The sequence below is a fragment of the Rosa rugosa genome, chromosome 3 (assembly GCF_958449725.1).
Source record: "Rosa rugosa chromosome 3, drRosRugo1.1, whole genome shotgun sequence".
Classification (NCBI taxonomy): Eukaryota; Viridiplantae; Streptophyta; class Magnoliopsida; order Rosales; family Rosaceae; genus Rosa; species Rosa rugosa.
The window spans coordinates 50,543,841-50,565,257 of NC_084822.1; the positions used below are offsets into that span (position 1 = coordinate 50,543,841).

The 21,417-nt window shown below is 38.8% G+C and overlaps 2 protein-coding genes and 1 long non-coding RNA gene across 6 annotated transcripts in view; 1 reads left to right on the forward strand and 2 right to left on the reverse strand.

The window, feature by feature from the left end:
- LOC133737902 (cysteine-rich receptor-like protein kinase 44) overlaps window positions 1-13,579 on the reverse strand; it is an 18,927-nt gene extending 5,348 nt beyond the window's left edge. Inside the window, exons 1-2 of the mRNA XM_062165370.1 lie at window positions 13,541-13,579; window positions 12,969-13,311 (exon numbers count right to left, since the gene is read on the reverse strand). Of these exons, the coding sequence (XP_062021354.1) occupies window positions 12,969-13,311; window positions 13,541-13,579 (382 nt within the window). The remainder of the gene's footprint in view (window positions 1-12,968; window positions 13,312-13,540) is intronic.
- Window positions 13,580-13,934: 355 nt separating this feature from the next.
- On the forward strand, window positions 13,935-16,942 carry LOC133735165 (cysteine-rich receptor-like protein kinase 10). 4 transcript variants are annotated; one of them, XM_062162577.1, is made up of 7 exons: window positions 13,935-14,795; window positions 14,983-15,108; window positions 15,279-15,400; window positions 15,483-15,693; window positions 15,806-16,043; window positions 16,178-16,328; window positions 16,465-16,942. In XM_062162577.1, exons 1-7 carry the CDS (start codon window positions 13,988-13,990, stop codon window positions 16,906-16,908), a joined length of 2,100 nt encoding a protein of 699 aa, XP_062018561.1. In that variant the 5' UTR covers window positions 13,935-13,987; the 3' UTR covers window positions 16,909-16,942. The 4 variants fall into 4 exon arrangements, with proteins under 4 accessions (XP_062018561.1, XP_062018562.1, XP_062018563.1 ...); XM_062162578.1 differs by having other exon boundaries at window positions 15,285-15,400; XM_062162579.1 differs by lacking the exon at window positions 13,935-14,795 and having other exon boundaries at window positions 15,285-15,400; window positions 15,488-15,693.
- A 178-nt stretch (window positions 16,943-17,120) lies between these two features.
- On the reverse strand, window positions 17,121-20,763 carry LOC133735170 (uncharacterized). The gene is made up of 3 exons (XR_009858796.1): window positions 20,514-20,763; window positions 18,286-18,376; window positions 17,121-17,480 (listed from the first exon to the last, which is right to left on the reverse strand). It is a non-coding gene; the product is annotated as an uncharacterized LOC133735170 (long non-coding RNA).
- Between the last annotated feature and the right edge of the window lie 654 nt (window positions 20,764-21,417).

Here is a 21,417-nt window from a genome sequence, read left to right on the forward strand (position 1 = left end):
TATGTAATTTTCCTATCAGTTTTTTTTTTTTTTTTTTTTTTTTTTTTGACAGAGGTAATAGAGATTTTGTTGAAGGAAATCGACTTTTGTGTGCCTTATCAAACTAGGATTAGTTATATGATTGTAATAGGAGAGAAGACTCTAGAATTCCTAGACCTATTCAGAATAGTTTTCCTTGTATCATTAGAATATGTACTTTGTAATCCCTATATATAGGATTCTTATTATCAATAGTGGAACATACAATTCTCTCTCAAATCTCTCATTCTTAAACACGTTATTAACACGAGCCCTAACCACAAGAATCAAAACTCAAAAACCGAAATCTTCTTCACCATTACTTTCACCACCGCTGCACCTAGCCTGACAGGACCCGCCCCGGATTTCACCTTGAAATCCAAAGTGGCCCTGCAGGGCCCACCTTAGAAGAAATTCTACCAAAAATTTGGCGGAACTTCCTCTAAAAGTGGACTACCCAAAATCTGTAGAAAGATATTCACACTTCTAAAATAATCCACCCTTAATCTTCTGGAGCCACCCTGCTCCCTAAATCACAACATCTCGCATTTCACAAAACAATGCTGAACTTAAGAATATTAATCTCATGGGTTATCAGAGCAATCTAATGCACAGGCGTACAAAAAGATAGAATACAAGATAAAGGTCCGATACTTTTATAATGCGGAAGCTATGACAGCTATGCCTCAACCCCATGTACGCTCGACCTCAAGCTAAACTGGCCTGCAAACTGGGCATTTGAAACCGAAGGGCCCAGGGGAAAAACATTTGAAAATCGTTAGAGTGAGTGGACGAAAAATAAGTAATTTCGAATGAACAAGTGAAACTTAATGCTTTCCCAAGTTATTCTCTAAAACCTCGCATGCAGTAAAAAATCTTAGAAACACTCTTAATCATCATCTTTATTGAAATCTCAATTATGTAATCTCGATCATTACGAAATCTCTTTAAAATCTCAAATCCCTCAAATACATAATGATATTTCAAACATCTCGTTAAATTACTCATATCTCAAATCATATCTCAAAATAGACGATGACTAAAGGGGACTGCCGATTAGTCATCTCATGCCACCTGGAGGGGACTGCCGACCAGTGACGCATCGGAGGGGACTACCGACCGGACGAGGAGGTAATGGTTAGAGGGGACTGCCGACTAACCATAGGTAGTTAGAGGGGACTGCCGACTAACTACCTCATGTCATCTGGAGGGGACTGCCGACCAGATGACGCATCGGAGGGGACTGCCGACTGGAATATTCTGGAGGGGACTGCCGACTGATGTGCTCATATTATCCTATATTTCTATGCCTCTTAATCTTGATATTTTTGTTTAGTTCTCTTTATTTATGATTCATTTACATCTTTTAGTGTTTTTGTAGGTTTTGTTCCATAGAAAGAAGAAAAGAAGCCAAAATGAGCTAAGTAGGATTGATAGGCAATGTGCAATCTAAGACTGGGAATCTGTCTGTGCAGAACACCCAACTTCACCGAATTATTGGGAGTTAGCCAGATCGAATCAGACAATGAGCCTTATATTCATGGAAAGCTATGGATGTCTACTTTCTGTAGAATTTTACGGATCTCGATTTCGATACTTCTGGAGAAAGTTATGATAATTTGAGTGAGATAGGTCGGACAGGAAATCTGCTCGGGAATTTACAACCATTCGTGGAGAACTCAAGTTTCGTGGCACAAGATCGTCAATCCTAATGTTTCAAGGAAGTTAATTCAGATGAGGATTAAATGATGAACTTATTCCTACTTCTACAAGAGATATTTCAAGATTTTCCCATTCCAAATGAAGAAAGGAATCTAATCCCAAGTTTTACAAGGAAACATGAAGCCAAAGATGAGCAAAAATCTTCCCTATATAAGGGAGCACGAATCGTCTCGGAGCACATTGAAGATGCCTAAGGAGCGGAGACGACTCATCCATCTTCCCTTTCTTTCCCTTTCCATTCTTTTTATGTTTTTGCTATGTTTTATTTAAATATATTTTGTTAAACCTTTTTCTAGGGTTAGGATGATGCCCTATCATGACTGTTTATGTACTTTGATGTTTTATTGATGGATTTATAGTTTCTTTATGATGAATGCTTAATCACTATTTGAATTGATGCTTTATGTTTAAGTTCTTTGATTGATCACCTTAGGGCTTTGCATATAGTAATTGGAAGACAAATTTAAAGCAGAGATGCAATATAATTTGATTAGCTTATTGTGATTAAGTGTGGTAAATTACATTATTACTTGAGAAAGACTAATGGTTTGCTTGATTCCCTTATTTTCTAAAGTGTAATGAGTCTTGCATGTTAAATTTATACCTGAAAAGGATAAACTGCATAGTTAGGATATAAGATCTTTACCCGAGAGGGAGAGCATCATACACTTAAGGAAAACTATGGTCTAGAGTGCTTGAGAAGGACTTAGATACGGGAATTATCATCTAGAGAAAAAAAAGAATCTGTTAATTGCATTGAAACATAAATAGGATTGTTAGTGGTTGATTCTGAAACCCTAGGTTTTATCATTATTTGTTTGTTTGTTTCTTTCTTTAATTTTCACATTATTTCTTTATTCAAAAATCCAAAAACCATATCTTCTTTAGCTTGATTGTTTATATGATTTTGTGTTTGGATTAATTGAGTTAGGATTTAAATTGATTATCAATCCTCAGTTGGAACGACCTCGTACTTGCACACTATACTAACGACGATTCGTGCGCTTGCGAGTTTTAATTAAAATTTCACAACACCGACCAGGTAATGCATGCATGCGCTAACTTATTTACCTCCTCAATAAACTAGAATCAACCTCTTTCAAATCATTGCTTCCGGAAAGAAACTCGATATTACTTCAATAAATCATCAATAATTCACTGAAAGCATAACTTAAGAATATCTCGATAACTCAAAGTCAAAGCTCAATATCTCAATAAATCCTCAAAAACATAAATCCTCGGTAAATCAATAAATGCTTTCGGAAAGAATCTCAATATAACTTCAAAACTGATAAGTGCGGAGCTCAAAACTCAAGAAATCTAGATAATTTCATCGTGCTCTAATATTTGATAAATCATTCGTATTCGTATATCATCATATAAATCGATAATCGAAATCAATAATTCTCATAGTATTTTCTTAATTAATCACTTCCCGAAAATCATTTCCCAACTCAATAACTCATAAATAACTATCTCGAAAATCTGCTAAAAGCCCTCGGGAAGGAAATCCACTAATAATCCCGTAACTCATAGAGCATAATAACTCTCAAGAAATCAAGCTCATAAAATCATAAAACTCAATAATTCAAATAATAAACTAAACCTCAATCGGAAAATAATAATATACTGCATGCACAATTAATTTAAAATAAATGTCCACTCACAGGTGAATCTCGCAGCTAATCCTGCTGCCTGCCCGTATCGTCCTCGCTCGAGGGCTCATTACGTCCTGTAATAATTGGCAGGATATAATTAACCGTAATAAGGAGATAATCTAAAAATTAAAACTCAGTCCCTCGGAAAACTAATACTTGTTATTCGTAAATTCCTCTAAAAATCCCTCTCTTCAATTTAGGATTTCAATTCTCGAATTCGGAATTTTCTTAACGATTTCCACGTCCTCGATTAATCTTTAACCTTCACAAGGATCGTTCAATAACGTAGCCGATTTAAATCCGATTCCTTAACCATAATTAACCACCACTTTATAAAATAAAATCCTTTCTAACAATTTCAAATTCTCTCTAAATTTTCTTTTTAAACCACAACCACTTCTCAAATTTCCCAACAAAATAACTCAAAACCAAAATATAACCAATAGCATTTAACCAAGGGATTTAAACTATGTCCAACATCAAATTTTCAAGAAATCTCAATGCCCAAACAACCGCAAGTCTAAAACATAGCTCAAAGATTAAAATAATGGGTTTTGGAGGGGCTGACTGAGCCTCCTCACCACCATCAGCAGCGGCGGCGCGTGGCTTCACGCACCACCACACCAAACCCCAATTCCGGTCAACCTATCTAGCTCAAAATCATCTCCACAACAAACCCAACAATCTTTATACTTGCAACAACAACCAATTTCAAGTAGAAATAGCCGGAAATTCAATCCCAAAATCAAGATTTCGTCAATTACTGTTCACGATACTGTTCACGCTCTCAAACACCTTCAATTCTTCCTCCACCGGTCGTGAGAAGCTGCAAAAGGTTAGGGATGAAGGTCAGCATCGTCCTAGCTACCAAAACCCCAAAGAAATCCAGCCGAAAACCGCCTGAAATCGGAGATCGAAGCAAATCTCTGTTTTCCCATTTCTGGAAACTTCTCTTCGAATCTCCAAAATCAAATCTACCCAAGATGAAAAACTTACATGGATTGCAAGAGGAAGGCGAGGCGGTCCGGGAAAGAGGTGGCCGGAATCGCCGCCGGCGAGGTCGGGAAGCACAGCACTGATCTGCCCCTTTCTCTCTCTCTCTCTTCGACTTCCTAAAATGGAAGCCCCGAAAAAATAATAACTTCCCCTTTGGGAAACACCCAATATACCAAATAATCTCCCAAATTTACAAAATTGCCACTGTGTTTCAACCCTCATAACTCGTTCGTTACAACTCTGATTTTAGCGTGCCACATGTCTACAAACTCAGTTTAACGTCCCCTACAACTTCTATGAAGAAAATTTCCTCAAATTTTGACCCGAACAAAAAGTCAACTTTTAGGGTCCTCTAAAAGGTCGAAACGGAGCCGAAAATAAAAATAACTCTCGTTTACCGTCTGAAAGACTAGTAAACTGGTAAATTTAGGTTTGGGATGTTACATAGCCCGAGCATCGCCGCACGCCTGCTGCCCCTGCAGCACCGCCGCACGCCCGTTGCATCCTTCTCTTCTCACTTTCTCCTCTTGTTCGTGTGCATATCAGTCTGTTTGCAAGCCCCGAAACGTCTAGTTCGGAACCTCTGATAAAAATTCCTTCTTCATCAAAGTTTTTCGTCTCTGTCTCTTCTATCTGACCTCCAAATTTCAGCCCTATTGGAGTCATTTTGAGATCTGTACACCAATCGAAGTGGGAGCTGTTCAGAAGTGAATTTGCTCCGAATTTCAACAAGTAAGTTTTTAAGATTAAAGTTCCTGCTTTTGAAATTTACTTTCTTCTTCTTTTTCTCGGGGACTTGCAACTTCCCTTCTTCTACATCCCACCTTTCTGTAACGTGGGTTCGATTCTATAAAAGAGGAATCGTGGGGATTCACGCTATACGAACTAAGAGCGTTCGTAGACTTCAGACTAAAAGCGTCCGTAAGCATCGATTTATGACCATATAATCATCATTGTTTTGGTCTAATCCAAAAATTCTTGGAAATCGATTTCTTGGTAGCATAGCTGGAAATCTTATTATTAGTTTTCGTTGAAGTATTGACTCCGAAACTAATTTTGTTCTCGTTTCATCTTTCAGAATGTCAAACACGAACAAACTCGATTTTGTTCAATTGGATTATGCAGGCAAAAGGTATTTAATATGGGTTGTTGACATCGAGATCCACCTTATTGCCCGAGATTTGTTGCATACAATCCAAGAGCTTTGTTCTAATGAAACAGCTCCAAACCTTCAAACTGAGATCGATAATTCCAGGGCACTTGCCTTCATGAAACGTCACATGGATAGTGACCTCCTGTTTGAGTTCATAAATGAGGATAGCGCTATAAAGATTTGGCAAGCGCTTCGCGAACGATATGGCAATATTCATGACTCCATCCTTCCGAATACAGAAGCAGAATGAAAAGATCTTCGCTTCTCTGAATTTGACACAGTCATGCAATTTTATTCGGAAGCCCTTCGCATCAGAGCAATGATGCGTATCTGTGGAAAGACGATCACAGAAGACCAATTGATTGAGAAAACCCTCAATACCTTCCCTGTCTATGCTATGAAGTCCTCTGATTTATTCCGGACTCATGTAAATGCAAAACGGATCACAAGTTTTCAACAGCTTATTGAAGCTATGACCACTGCTGAAAGACATGGCAACGAACTTGTGAAAAGAGAAATTGATAGGCTTCAAGATAGCCATCAAGAGCATCGTCCTATGGCTAGAGAAAGTCGCCATTGACGTTATGATCCATACGATCGAAATGCTCAAGAAGGTACTCGCCAAAGGCGACAATCACACGACCGTAGGAGGCGTGATTTTGAGGGACGAAGGGTTGGAGACCATGGAGCCAACGTTGGCCATGGTCATCATTTTCCAACGCCACCGGTCCTAGGGACCATGCACATTGCGCCAATGCGCCTCAATCAAAGAAGAATCCTCTTTATGGTGTCTATTTCTGATATGGAACGTCTGATCAATGGACCTGAATTTGCAATGTACCTAATAAGGTAGTCGCATCATGGTGATTAAGACATCGAGTTTACAAAGACTTTAAATCAGGTGATGAAGACAAAATGCCGCAGATTTTTATTTAGAATAGTCTTTTATTTTTCCAAGAATTATGTAATGGCAATTATGCCTTAATCAATAAAATGACTTATTGGATTAGCTCTTTCTCACTAGGCTCACCTAATTAAGTGTGATGTCTAGGAAACTAGTTGAGATTAGTGGTATTTAAGTGAGCCTCGCTCCACCGACATCTCTTCCTACTTTCCTGGTCATATTTAATTGGAGTTACCAAACGGATTGAGTGACTACAATTTGTCTAAAGTTTGATTTATATTTTGGATTAGGTTTTGGTCAAGAAACTTTGATGTAATCATTGGCTATTTTATTAATAAAGTGTCGATTTATTTTATCTCATGTCTTGGACAAATTTATCGAACTTTATTACTTCAAAGATATAAGAGCCAATGGTTTTCATGTGGAAACACATTGTGAGAATGGACAAGAGTTTCTTTGCATCACCTCTAATGATTACGGACATAAAAGAGTCTTAGAGAAACTTATGTGTCGATCTAGTGAGTGGTATGCAACTACTATTCAAATAATTGAATCCAATCATGTTATGAGAGATGATTTATGGGATTCCGACACATATAGGTTTTGGCATGACCGTTTGGGACATCCAGGTCATGATATGACGATCTGTATATTAAAGACTTCACACGGACATCCATTCTTCAGAACGAAAAGAAGTAAACATCGGATTTTGGACAAACAAGGAGCCTCTGCGCCTCATGGCGCCGTTCCCCCCCCCCCCCCCCCCCCCCCCAAAACCAGCCTTCACAGGCTGGCGCCGCCATCCCCCTGCGGCCCAAGGGTGGCCTTGACTCCACCTATGCTCCTCTGACTCCAATTCCTACTTCTAAAGTCCATTGTGACTTCATGGCTCAACTAAAATCCTCATTGGTTGTTTCTAAAGCCTATCATTCGTTCTGCAAAGCCTACTCTTTAGCAAAATTAGGATTGAGACCATCTTATGCAAATGATACTAAGGAAATAATTCCATTCTTACATAGAATCCAAGGGATTCTGTGGATCGATTCAACCAAGTTACGGACTGCTTAGATACTTTATGGTGTTGGTTGATGTGCGGGCACGCTGGTCATGTGTCGCGCTATCGTCCACTCGTCATGCTGCTTATGATAAACTCCTAGCCCAGATCATATGGCTACGGGTTCACTACCCGGATCATCCTATTCAGTCCATTCGACTTGATAATGCTAGAGAGTCTACATCGAAAATTTTCGATGACTATTGCATATCATTGGGGATTGATAGTAGGCATCATATTCCCATGTACACACCCTAATGGTCTCGCTGAAAAGCCACCATTAAACTACTACGATGGTAGCCCGAACATTTGGTAATGCGCACCAATATTTCCGCTTGGGGTTATGCAATATCGCATGCAGCTATGAAAATTCGTCTACGACCCATAACCACTCCTTTATTTGCGTTACAGCTAGTGATTGGGTGCGAGTCTAATATCTCGTATTTATGCATATTTGAGTGTGCGGTTTATGTGCCAATCGCGCCGCCACAGCGCATCAAAATGGGTCATTGCAACAAATGCATATTTGTGTTGGATATAAATCTCCAACTATAAGTCCGCTATGTAGAACCCTTGACAGACGATCTCTTTACCGCTAGATTTGCGGATTGTCACTTTGATTAGAACGTCAACGTTCAATAGGAACGACATGAATTGTAGTGGTCTGTCCCCACTATGTCTTATCTTGATCCCCTAAAAGTAACGAGATCACATATACCTGCTGCAAACATGTCTGCAAGGATTGATGTCCCCACAAGAGGACATGGCGCCACCCAAAGGAGATGGGCACGGCACCACAACCATGCATGGTGGTATTGTGATGCCACAAGGTGGCATAATGGCGTCATAGGCCATGGGTTCCTCTAGAGAGCATAGGAGACCCATAGGTTCGATGGATTCTCGCCCTAGGAAGAGAGCGAGTTTGGCACAACTTGATCCATTGATCATTTATATTCAAAATCCGTCTCATGAGAATATTCTGGATTGTGGTTATGTCCAAGAGACATCGTTGGGGGACGCCTCAATGTTAGAACCAATTCCTGAGAATATAGATGTTAATGTCTAAAAGTTCGGCGGTAGCTGAACCTTTGTTAACGCTGATCCGGTGGGCGGATCGATACTTGCGATGTTCTCAAAGTTTCCGCTACCTGTCAAGTAAAATACAAAGGACGTCAGAGGGAGACCGCGCTGGGCGGTCTTCAACTCTCCGATGCCTAAGTTAGTCAATGTATTTATGTTGACAAAGTAACAGTAGGTAAGTATTGAATGCGTAATTAATGAGGAGAGAGGAGAGAACCTTTTATAGGTGAGGAAGAGGTTGATCTTCTCTTTGTTTTCGATGTGGGACTGATGTGCTTCAGTCCCCAGCTCTGGGAGCTTCTGATGCTATCTTGGCGCGGCGCGTCGGCGGTGATCTGGGGGTGATCCGAGGCCCAGGATGTGTCCCGCCTGACTGTGCATCTGTATGTTATTCCTTTGGCGGGAATTAGTACATTTAGCGGTACAATGAGCGTAGCCCATTATAGCTAATTATGCTTGCAAATGTACATGTATGTACAATAGAGATCTCTACAAACTACACTAGTGTACATGAGGACGTGGCATGGGATTATTGAGATCAATGACATCGGACCTTACTCTGTTGAAGAATGCCAACGTAGAGAAAATTAGCCTAAATGGAAAGATGCGATCCAGGTTGAATTGGGTTCACTAACAAAGAGGAAGGATTTCGAGCCTGATATGCCAACACCTCCTAACATAAAACCTGTTGACATTAATAGTTCTTCGTTAGATAGCGTGATGAGAAAAAGATATGGTAATCTCGCCTTATGGCGCAAGACTTCTCACAAAACGCCCTGGAATCGACTACGAGAAGACATATTCTCTCGTAATGGATGTCATTGCACTCCACTACCTTGTCAGTTTGGTAGTTTCCAAATAACTGAACATGCAGCTTACGAATGTGGTCACTACGTATCTTTTGGGGATCTAGATACATAATATAATGAAAGTTCTTGTAGACTTCATTTACCCAAATTAAGTGGCTCTAGACCATGGAGCGTGTTTGCAATGAGGTTGAAACGCTCACTAAAGTGACTACTTGATTGGGAAATGATATGATGAACTATGCCCGCGCGTTTCCACGACAAGTTCCGGATTTTCAATTGTTGCGATTTATGTTGATAAACATAATTGGAACCCATGAAAGTTAAGGGAAACCGCTGAACACCTGAAATCCGAGTTTGAGATGAAGAACCTTGGGAGAACATGGTTTTGTCTAGATTTAGAACTTGTATACCGTGTCAATGAATGCTTTGGCATTTTGATAAAGTCAAGATGCACTCCCATGCCCGTCCGTAGTCTTGACCCCAAAAGGGATACGTTTCGTCCCAGGGATGATGACGAAGACGTGTTAATTGGCAGAAGTGCCTTACCTAAGTGCAATAGTCACATTATTGTACTTAACACAATACAAGACCGGACACCTCATTTGTTATGAACTTGTTGGCTAGAAGTAGCCCTGCGCCAATGCGTTGCCATTGAATTGGTGTAAAGACAATCTTTCGATACTTAAAATGTACGATAGATATGAGCTTGTTTTATCCATACAGAGAGAAAAAGAATGATGGAAGAATGGGATCGGACCCCATTAGGCATAATGCCGCCATCCTTATCGCCGTGACCGGCGAGATGGCCGGCGCTGGCACCACCAAGAGTGGTCGGCGTCACCCTCCTCCCCTCCGTCAAAATGATGGTGATGTTTTGATGGGTTTTGCTGATGCAGGGTATCTCTCTGACCCTCACAAATGTCGCTCCCAAACAGGTTATGTCTTTACCATGGGAAGCACCGCGATATCTTGGAGGTCTACAAAGCAGACATTTGTCACTACTTCCTCGAATCATGCAGAGATTATTGCTCTACATGAGACCGTGCGTGAATGCATATGGCTAAGGTTTGTAATTAGACATATTCGAGGAAGTTGTGGTTTGAAGTCTACCACGGATGAACCTACATGTATTTATGAGGATAATGCAGCTTGTATTGAGCAAATGAAGTTAGGTTTCATCAAGGGCGACAACACCAAGCATATATCGCCTAAGTTCTTTTATAATGAGCAACAACAATCACTTCTAAAGATTGAAGTAAATCAAATCCGATCAGAGGATAATGTAGCGGACTTATTCACTAAGTCGTTACCTAAATCCACCTTCGAGAAACATGTGAAGAGCATCGGATTGAGAAAATTATCCGAACTCCCACGATTGTAGCAATCAGGGGGAGATATCGACATCAGGGGGAGTTATGATGTCTACATGTTCGATCTCGAAGAGTGAAGGACGTGTTGTACTATTTTTCTCCTCCTCGAGCTTGTTTTTGTCCCACAGGGTGTTTGGCTCCAGTTTTGCTTGAGCTGGTCAACAATCTCTTTTCTTGCGCGGGCGTGCCAGCACCGTTCGGGTGCGGTCGTCGGGGGTGTCCCTTGACGTGACTTCTTTCGAGCGACTATAGACGAGGAGAGCACCAACCTCGTCGCGGGATTCTTCTGTGCCTCGTGGTGAGGACTTTGTCTTGTATCACCAAGTCGATACTCAACGTTGTAGGTCGAGCAAAGCGAAATCACCGGGAAGTAGAGAGAACTTGCCAAAGCGTGACTTTAGCTTAGCTGGTTTGTGAGGGCGTTACCCTTGCTTAGCTTGTTCCGTAACCGTTGTGGTCGTGGTACTACAGTCGGCTCCCGAGGAGACTAGGACCGAAGCACATTGACAGAGGGTTTGGTGGCACTGACAGTCGGCTCTTGAGAAGACTAGGACTGGAGTGTGATCACCGATAAGAGAAGGAGAGGAGTTGCTCTTAGAGAGGGGTTGCTCTAGAGAGGCTTGGATAATCTTAGAGATTGTTGTTGAATTGTGTTGTTTTTTGTTACTTGTTGTAGCTTCTATATATAGGCTACCAAGCCATAGTGGTTGACCTTAAACAAATCATGATGGGTTAGGTTTGAGCATTTAAAACACTAATGGAATGTTAGGTTTAAGCACTTAAAACACTAATGGAATGTTAGGTTTAAGCACTTAAACACTAATGGAATGTTAAGTTTAAGCACTTACTGCTCCAATTTTTCTGCAGCTATATCTCTACCAAGAACTCAAAATGGGCCTTCGACTTCTGCATATCAAATGATCCACAATGAGTGTAAATCATTGTGGCCAATTTTCAGAGCTTTCTTCCATGTGGTTGGGCCGGAAATGCTGCTGGACTCCTTACAGGTCCAGTTTTCCAGTTTTGCTTCTGTAGAAAATTGGACTAATTGTTTGAAGGCTTTCGACTCATAACTAGCTCTGGAACTCTTCATAAGAAATTATCCTTGAGATGTCTAGAATTAATCTGGAAAGTGTTAGCTGATTTGGATTTCATTTGGTTAGTCTGCCGCCCCTCCTTCCTTGTTTAGCTTGGTTTCTCCTAGCCGAAGTAGGAAAATGTGCTAAAGTTGACTTTTGATTTCCATGCTTCCATCATTTCCTTTTCTTGCAGCTCGCATAATCTTCCATAGTAGGCTTTATTTAGCCTCTAAATAATATATTTCGAACTTGTCGACAATATATAGCTTGAGCCACTGACTTTGGCTCAATTTCTCCAAGACACGCCTTGTCAGGCCAAAATGCTCATTTTAGGTCCAAACACAGGGTTTTTCACTCGAGCAAGGTTTTTAACGAGGCAACGGATGAAGCGTCACCACCAAGTTTGAGCGGCACAAGGGGGAGTGTTGAAGGAAATCGACTTTTGTGTGCCTTATCAAACTAGGATTAGTTCTATGATTGTAATAGGAGAGAAGACTCTAGAATTCCTAGACCTATTCGGAATAGTTTTCCTTGTATCATTAGAATATGTACTTTGTAATCCCTATATATAGGGCTCCTATTATCAATAGTGGAACACACAGTTCTCTCATCAATCTCTCTCAAATCTCTCATTCTTAAACAGATTTCATTTAATCCTAAAGCTAGAACGACACATACAAATATACCCTATGTGCTTATACCCTAACTCAGCGATCAAGCATGGAAGGGAATACGGGTACCATCCACTAGTACAATGATGCTTACTTCTTTGAAAGCCTACAAATTATGACAATTCCATCAACACAAAGAAAACTACCGAGAATCTCCTTTCGTCAATGCATTAAATTGTGGTACTCCGAGAGATTCATTAACTAGGGGTAAAAAGAACCCATAGCTTGTAAGCTAAAAAAATATATATATAATAAAAAACTTCTCCTTTCCGTTAGAATTAAGGCAAGGAGAAAAGGTAGGATAGGTCAACCTTAATGGTTCCATAGCAGCAGCAAGCTTCTTATTCTTTGGCGGGGATTCTTGTTCTTGGATCCCAGAGGCCTGCCTCTTTTTTTTTTTTTTTTATCTCCATATTTTCCTTATCTGCCCCAATTTGATGAGGTACCATCTGACCATCCGGAGTTTCCATCAGACCAAAAGATTTTGAAGAAATGTGTGTTGGAAATTCCAGCATTTTCACTTTCTTAGGAGGCAAGAAACAAGCCTGCCTACCTTCAAGCACCGCCTCCAGGGAGTCCAGGACATGCTTCATCTTCTTTGGGGATACCGGTCTGCCCCTCTTCTTCTGTACGGGATCATCCACTGATACCACAGCCAAAGTATCATCTGGACTCACTGTAGACCTAGAATCTACATCCCTGATGACCACTGGCCTCTTATCCTTCCTAGGTTTGCCAACAAACTGCACGTCCGTAAACAACGACCGTGCTACAGGAGATGGAATAGAAGATTGAAACTGAAAAGAAGCAACTTTTAATTTTCCTATCAGTTAGCTTTAGAGAGACGTTAAAAATAACTTAGCTTGACTAATTAAGGAACAATATCCCTTGTTTTCGTTGCGAGTATCATTTATTATCCTCATATTCCTACCTGCTAAGCTGTGAGTTTGATTTTAATTTCTTTTGACCGGTTAAAACACAACCTAATTGAAATGTTCAGCCACAAAATGCCTTCAATTCAAGTACAGAAGATATTCCTGATTTTGCAGGAAAGAAGTAATACATCGCGAAACATCATCATTACTTTGACAATGGAAAGTTTTCTCTGTTGAAGTTAATCCATTAACTAGGAACCATGAACTAATTTACTCCAGCTCAGTCAGAACTGATCATAAGATTATGCAAATCACATGGCTGCTCTCTTTAGTCAGATTAGGAAAAAAAAAACGTTGGTCAGCCATAAGGCATTATTAGGCATGTGGTCAACCGTGGCGGCGAGACCTTGTCTTGCCAGGGACTGCGTCTGGGTAGTAAGTTGAAAAATTGATGGTTTTTGTCCTGAACCAGACCCGTTCCAATCAATTACTCTAAATAAGTAAATATACGTACTTATTTGTTCAATTCAATGAGTCCTCCCACCACGGGGATATTAAGTTTCGTTTAGAGACTACATGGAAAGCAATAGAAGGCAAAATGGTTTCCCCATCAACCTTTGGGCTCTTCTTGTCAATACAACTTGTATTGCTCCTAGCTCAAGACGATCAGTCACGTTTTATATACAACTTTTGCAGCAAGAACGGTAACTACACCCCCGGTAGCACCTATCAGACAAACCTGAACAATCTTCTCGGTTCTCTTTCCTCCACCGGCAATGATAACGGCAACGGTTTCTACAGTTCCTCCGTTGGAGTAAACTCCGACAAAGTTAATGCATTCGGCCTCTGCAGAGGAGATGTCAAGGCTGGTGATTGCGAAAGTTGCGTCAGCCAAGCTATTGATCCTCTCAAAAGAGCTTGTCCTGTCCAGAAGGAGGCCATTATATGGTACGACTATTGCATGTTACGCTACTCGAATGAATCATTATATGGCATCGTGACAACAGACCCTTCTGTGTTTCTGTCAAACACACAAAACGTTTCGTCACCGGATGAGTTCAATCGGCAGCTGAAGTTGTTATTGGAAGGACTAATTACTAAAGCTGCAGCAGGAGGTACTGATAGGAAGTTTGCACTGGGCACAAACACAACCGCCAGCTTTGTAACAATATATGGATCTGCACAGTGTACTCCAGATTTGTCGCTGGAAGAATGCACCCAATGCTTAAATGCAGCGTTGGCACAAATCCCACTATATAGTTATGGGAAGAAAGGTGGGACTGCTGTTGCACCAAGTTGTATCTTAAGGTATGAAGAATACGACTTCTTTTACCCCACGGCTGATGCACCCGCTTCGTCGCCACAATTAGAAACACCAGTCTCTCCTCCTCCACCAGAACCGCCAGGTATAATCCCCATTAATATATCCTCTAGTACTGGATATGAGTAATGCGTATTTCGCGACTCTGTTTTAAAACAGGGGAATGTTTTTTGGGAAGAAAAAACAGGGGAATGTTTAATTTTTTTCGTAATTGGCAATTCAGCCACAAATACTTTTGGGTTTGAGTATAGAATATTCCTTAAATTTTTCAGGAAAGAAGAAGAACAATACATCTCGGAACATCATCATTGCGATGACAATCGTTGTTTCTCTGGCACTGATTGCATTGGCAATTTGGATTTATCTGACATTTTGGAAGACAAAGAAACCACTTGAAGGTAAGTTCAGATTTGTTTGTGTTTACATCCCAAATAACATTAATATGGTGGACAACTCAATATTATGATCACCTAGATTCAAACATACATATAACAAGTTAGAAGTTAATTTTTCTTCAAAACATGCAACAGACTTATTTGAGTTTTGTTGAACTGTTTCTTATACCAAGAAGCAGATGAAATTATGAGCGCAGAAGCCTTGCAATTCGAGTTTGATTCCATTAGAGTTTCTACAAATGACTTTTCTGAAGCAAATAAGCTTGGACGAGGAGGATTTGGTGCTGTTTATAAGGTAATTTAACTTTAAACATGAAAAACAATGTCAGTTCTATATGCGTTTTGCTTAATTTTTAGATCTTAATTTTTGAGTGCAGGGTAGGCTTTGGAACGAAGAGGAGATAGCAGTTAAAAGGCTCTCCAGAGATTCTGCACAAGGAGAAATTGAATTTAAAAATGAGGTGGTGCTAGTGGCAAAGCTTCAACATCGAAATTTAGTTGGGCTCCTTGGTTTCTGTCTGGAGAGAAATGAAAGACTTCTTGTCTATGAGTTTGTCCCAAATGCAAGTCTTGATCATTTCGTATTTGGTATAGTTGAAGACTTGAAACCTATTCATGTGTATGACATTCTTCCGATGAGTACGACTGCAATAAACATCAATAGTCATTAACATAATTATATGTTTGCATCCATGTGCAGATCCAATCAAGCGTGAACAGTTGGATTGGGAAATTCGCTACAAGATTATACTAGGGATTGGGCGAGGACTCCTTTACCTTCATGAAGATTCTCGTCTTAGAATTATCCATCGTGATCTCAAAGCAAGTAATATTTTATTAGATGCAGAAATGAACCCCAAAATTGCAGATTTTGGTATGGCAAGATTGTTTAATATCGATCAAACACAAGGCGAAACCAGTCGAGTTGTGGGAACTTAGTAAGTGTTTCATCACTTAAATTGTGATTAAATTATACAAGTTAAGAACAAAACAATGAGATAATCTTAGCATAACCATGAATAAGTTTTCCTCCATGTTAATGAAAGTCAACCATGTTGTTGTTGATATGCAGTGGATATATGGCTCCTGAGTATGTAATGCGCGGACATTTTTCTGTGAAGTCCGATGTCTATAGCTTTGGTGTGTTGGTTTTGGAGATAGTAAGCGGACAGAAAAATAGCTCTTTTCGTCATGAAGGAAATTTGGAGGATCTTCTAGGCTATGTAAGTAACATTTTCTCTTCTTTCTGGGTACATGGATTTTAAATATGGGAGCATATTATTGCAATTGGTTGCAACAAAAGAAAGAAACACATGAAATCATATTTGATTTTGTTTATAAAAATTCAAAATTATGCAGGCATGGAATAGTTGGAAGGGAGGGACATCTTCAAATTTGATAGATCCCATGTTGAGGACTGGTTCGAGGCCTGAAATAGTGAGATGCATCCATATTGGATTGTTATGTGTTCAACAAAGCATAGGTGATAGACCAACCATGGCTGCAATCATTCAAATGCTTACCAGCAACTCTGATGATCTCCCAGTACCCTCACAACCAGCGTTTTATATGTATAATCAAGGCATTGGATCCTCATCCGACATGTCGTTGGGATTTGAGAGTAACTCAGGATTGACATGGTCTGATCAATCCAAAAGCAACTCCGCCAACAAACCTATACTTGAATTCAAATACCCGTTAAAAATTTCACAGACACGTTTTTTATATTTTATTTTGTTATTTACTATTGATATGTTAATTTTCCTATCAATTAGCTTTAGAGAGACGTTAAAAATAACTTAGCTTTGACTAATTAAGGAACAACATCCCTTGTTTTCGTTGCGAGTATCATTTATTTAGCTACTCTGTTTTGAAACAAGAATGTTTATTAATTATTATCGTTATATTCCTACCTGCTAAGCTGTTCTTTGATTTTCTTTTGACCGGTTAAAATACAACCTAATTGAAAAGTTCAGCCACAAAATGCCTTCAATTCAAGTACAGAAGATACTAGAAAATGTGCCCGCGATTTGCTGCGGAGCAATCGTTGTTTGCAATTTGTTTTAAAGTGACCTAATTTTGAATAATCATGTATATTACATTTGAATACTAATGGATACAAAATGTAGTCACTCAGTATTGACAATTATACGATTCCAGAGATGGCTTTTGGTACTTTTATTCTAAGATTTCAGAGCTAGAATTATGACAAAAAAAAATTCAGTCCAAAGCAAGACAGATACCCACATCACAATGCAAGCAAAACAGATACCAAAATATCTATGTTTTCCTAGCCAAAATAAGTATAGAATAAAACGTGGAGCTGCATTGAACTCCACCAGTTGCTCTGCTTTGCTAATGTGCGCACAGCCTCTCTGCTATGACGAAAGAAAAAATACATTAGTAATTAAAGATTTCACATAATTTTATTGAAAATTATGTAAAAATCATTTCATAATACATTAGTAATAAAACCATTTCATTGAAAATTGCTCATATCTGCAATACCTGCTATCCAAGCTAAACTCAAATGTATAACAATCATTCATTCTTTGAATTAGTTTTACTCCAGATATACACTTTACATTGAGAACAGTGCTAAAATGTCTATATATATATATATATATATATATATATATATATATATATAAGCCAATCCATCAGAACAAAAACAAAGGCAAGAAACCCAAAACCCAGAACATTAACAACTGAATCAGATAAGACAATGCATCCACCAAAGAAAGAAACACCCCTTGGAAAAATGTATTAGTACTTGTCATCGAAAAGCAGAAGAAACATACTGTTGCCAAGACAAAGTATCTTTTTTGGACCTGTAATCTCTGACTGAATTGAATCATAGCTTGATCAAGCAGTTAAAGCAGGAAATTTAGTAAATTATAAAGGCATATGTTTTAATTACCCAAACAACAATAATCTTTACAAACATAGCGTCAAACCGTACATTAGTTCGATACACATAAACATCAGAAACATAACTTCAAACCTTTTCAATCAATTCTGAAATCCCAATCCGAAACACAATCACAACCCCTAAATCAAAAAACCCATATATGCATGAATTCTAAACAAACAACAACGCAAAAACCCGACTACTTCAAAAAAAAAAAATTAATAATAATAAAAAAAAAGGAATAAAGCTAAAAAAAAAAACTTCCAAACCTGCAATCCTCACTCTGTCGAAATCTACCAAAACCACAGCCTTTGATCAAACCAAAGAAGAACTCAGCAAACCAAGGAACTTTATTGTGGTCTGCACAATAAAGCAAATGGAAATATCAGAAAAAGCATTTAAGCTTCAGAAGAAGGCTGCATTCTACATATATAAAGAAGTATAACAGGACCCATCTCTATTGATTTGTGAACTTTGGTTTTAATAACTTTGTAGCTTAGATATCAAGAAATCATAAAACATAAATAAGACAACAACACTGAAGCACAACTTCTCATTATAGAAACCAAGTAAGAACAACTTCCTACATTTTATATTTGAAACGACCATATGAATTAATTTCTTCAGATAATATGATAATTACTAATTACAATCAATGCTGCAGAAGAAAACAATGGATAAATAAGGAGTAATTTTATTTACACAACTCAGTTTGTTTAATACACATCCTGCTTTTTTGTAAAAATTTAAATTCCTTCTATACCCTTTCTCATCTAAAAAATAAAAAATCCCTGCAAATCGATGGAAGGATATGAATACTATTCAAAAGAATTCTCCATGATCTTCTCTGCCACTTTACTAATGAACTTAACAAACACATTGACTGTTTTAATCTCTCTCTCTCTCTTCTAATTAATTGGAGTTACTTGTTCAGTATTTCTTCATGATCTTCAATTTAATAAGCTTGCTATCTAAGTTGTGTTATGGTATGTTACTAAAAAGAAAGAAAAAGAGGTTGGAGTGTTGGACATAGAGGTGAAGGGGTGTGGAGAGAGAGAACTCAAAGAAGAGAGAGAGGTTGAGACCTGAGAGATTTAAATTCCTTCTATACCCTTTCTCATCTAAAAAATAAAAAATCCCTGCAAATCGATGGAAGGATATGAATACTATTCAAAAGAATTCTCCATGATCTTCTCTGCCACTTTACTAATGAACTTAACAAACACATTGACTGTTTTAATCTCTCTCTCTCTCTTCTAATTAATTGGAGTTACTTGTTCAGTATTTCTTCATGATCTTCAATTTAATAAGCTTGCTATCTAAGTTGTGTTATGGTATGTTACTAAAAAGAAAGAAAAAGAGGTTGGAGTGTTGGACATAGAGGTGAAGGGGTGTGGAGAGAGAGAACTCAAAGAAGAGAGAGAGGTTGAGACCTGAGAGATAGAGCTGGGCTCCGCACAGAGAGGGCAGAGTGCATGTGAGAGAGAGGAGAGGAAGAGAGAAGGGTAGAAGTGGAAAAATCGAGGGAAGAAATGGCAAAAAAAAGTTTGAGGATGTGTATTTAGAAATTAGGGATGTGTGAATAAAATTACTCATAAATAAGTACTAAGAAAACAATGGAAAAATAAGTACTAATCTAATATGTTCTTCGGCCATATTCATACATCAGTTGGTAACTTTAAACTGTAAAGTATATAGAACTTGTAATAAACCTCTCACATCATCACAAACTCACAATCTTATCACTTATCAGCAGACAAAAAATCTTTTACTAATGGAAAAGAATGACAATTTACTAAATCATATCAAAGATGAAAGATTGAAAACAAAAAATTTGGATCTTGGAACTGTTGAAAAGTTAAAACCCAGGCTGCAGAAGGAAACCAAATCGCATACATTAAGAATTGAATCAGATAAGCTTCAGTTAACAGTAGAAAGATCAATAGGAATCAATGCCAACCAAATAGCTTCACCCACGAATAATGCATTTAAGTAGAAGGTTAAACATTATGTCTGTTCATAATAAAAAGAAAAATAAAAACAGGCATCATGTAATTGAAGCCATCAAATCAATTGAACCCCAATTCTTATTTTGCTTTTGCTGAAAATGAAACCGTCGGTTCTTCTTTTGCTGATTACTTTGATCATGAAAAGAAGAAACAATAAGAAGAGGGTTCTTATCATCAGATTTCTACATAGCCTACAATCAATTCCAAGGTTGGAAACTCAGAACAAAAACAAAGGCAAGAAACCCAAAACCCAGACTCCTATTTAGAATAAACAATCAAACACTATTATCACAGAAACCAGGAACAATGGAGCAAAAAAACCAAATCAAACAAACAAACCAAAAAACCAATTTCACCAAAAAACAAAGCAATGAAAAATTCACAAATCGGAGGCCCCAAGTTTCCATCGAAAGACCACAACTTTAAACAAAACCCACAATATTCACATCCAAGTGCAACCAGCCCTGAGAATTAGGCGAGACAATTACCGGATTGAAGATTCAAACTTTTCCTCCGATCTATCTCTCTACCTCCTCGTCCGAAGCAAACAAACACAACCGATCTCTCTAACTCTCTCTATCTCTAAACCCGGATTGAGGATTCAAACTTTCCCTCCGATCTATCTCTCTACCTCCTCGTGCGAAGCAAACACACACAACCGATCTCTCTCTCTCTCTCTCTCTCTCTCAACAATTGATAAAGATGGTCAGAAGATTGTAGAAGAAAGAGCAAAACAATGCGAAGATATCCAGATCCGAGGTAGAGCCCGAAAAAAAAAAAATTTGAAGCGACGGCAAAATGGTCCAACCACTTGAAGCCAAATCACTGTTTAATGAACAGTGTAGGAGCTTTAGTATATAGTAAATTCCTGATTTCTGCAGGAAAGAAGTAATACATCTCGAAACATCATCATTACTGTGACAATGGAAAGTTTTCACTGTTGAAGTTAATCTATTAACTAGGAACCATGAACTAATTTAGTCCAGCTCAGTCAGAACTCAGAAGATTATGCAAATCACATGGCCGCTCACTTTGGTCGGATTAGATTGAAACATTGGTCAGCCATGAGGCAAAGGTACGTAGCCCCGGCCCAAAGAAAAAACACATTGGGAGGGACCAAAACTAAGCACGGCTCCTTATAGTGAACTAGTGAAGGCATTATTAGGCATGTGGTCAACCGTGGCGGCGAGACCTTAGAAGTTTGTTGCCAGGGACTATTTGCGTCTGGGTAGTAAGTTGGAAAATTGATGGTTTTTGTCCTGAACCACTCCCGTAGCAATCAATGGTTTAATTATATAATGAAATTGATTAAGATGTTCAAATTCAAATTCAGAATATAATGATCGATGTTTCTTTCTTTGTTTCTCGGCTGCCGGCAAGCAAAGTATGGTT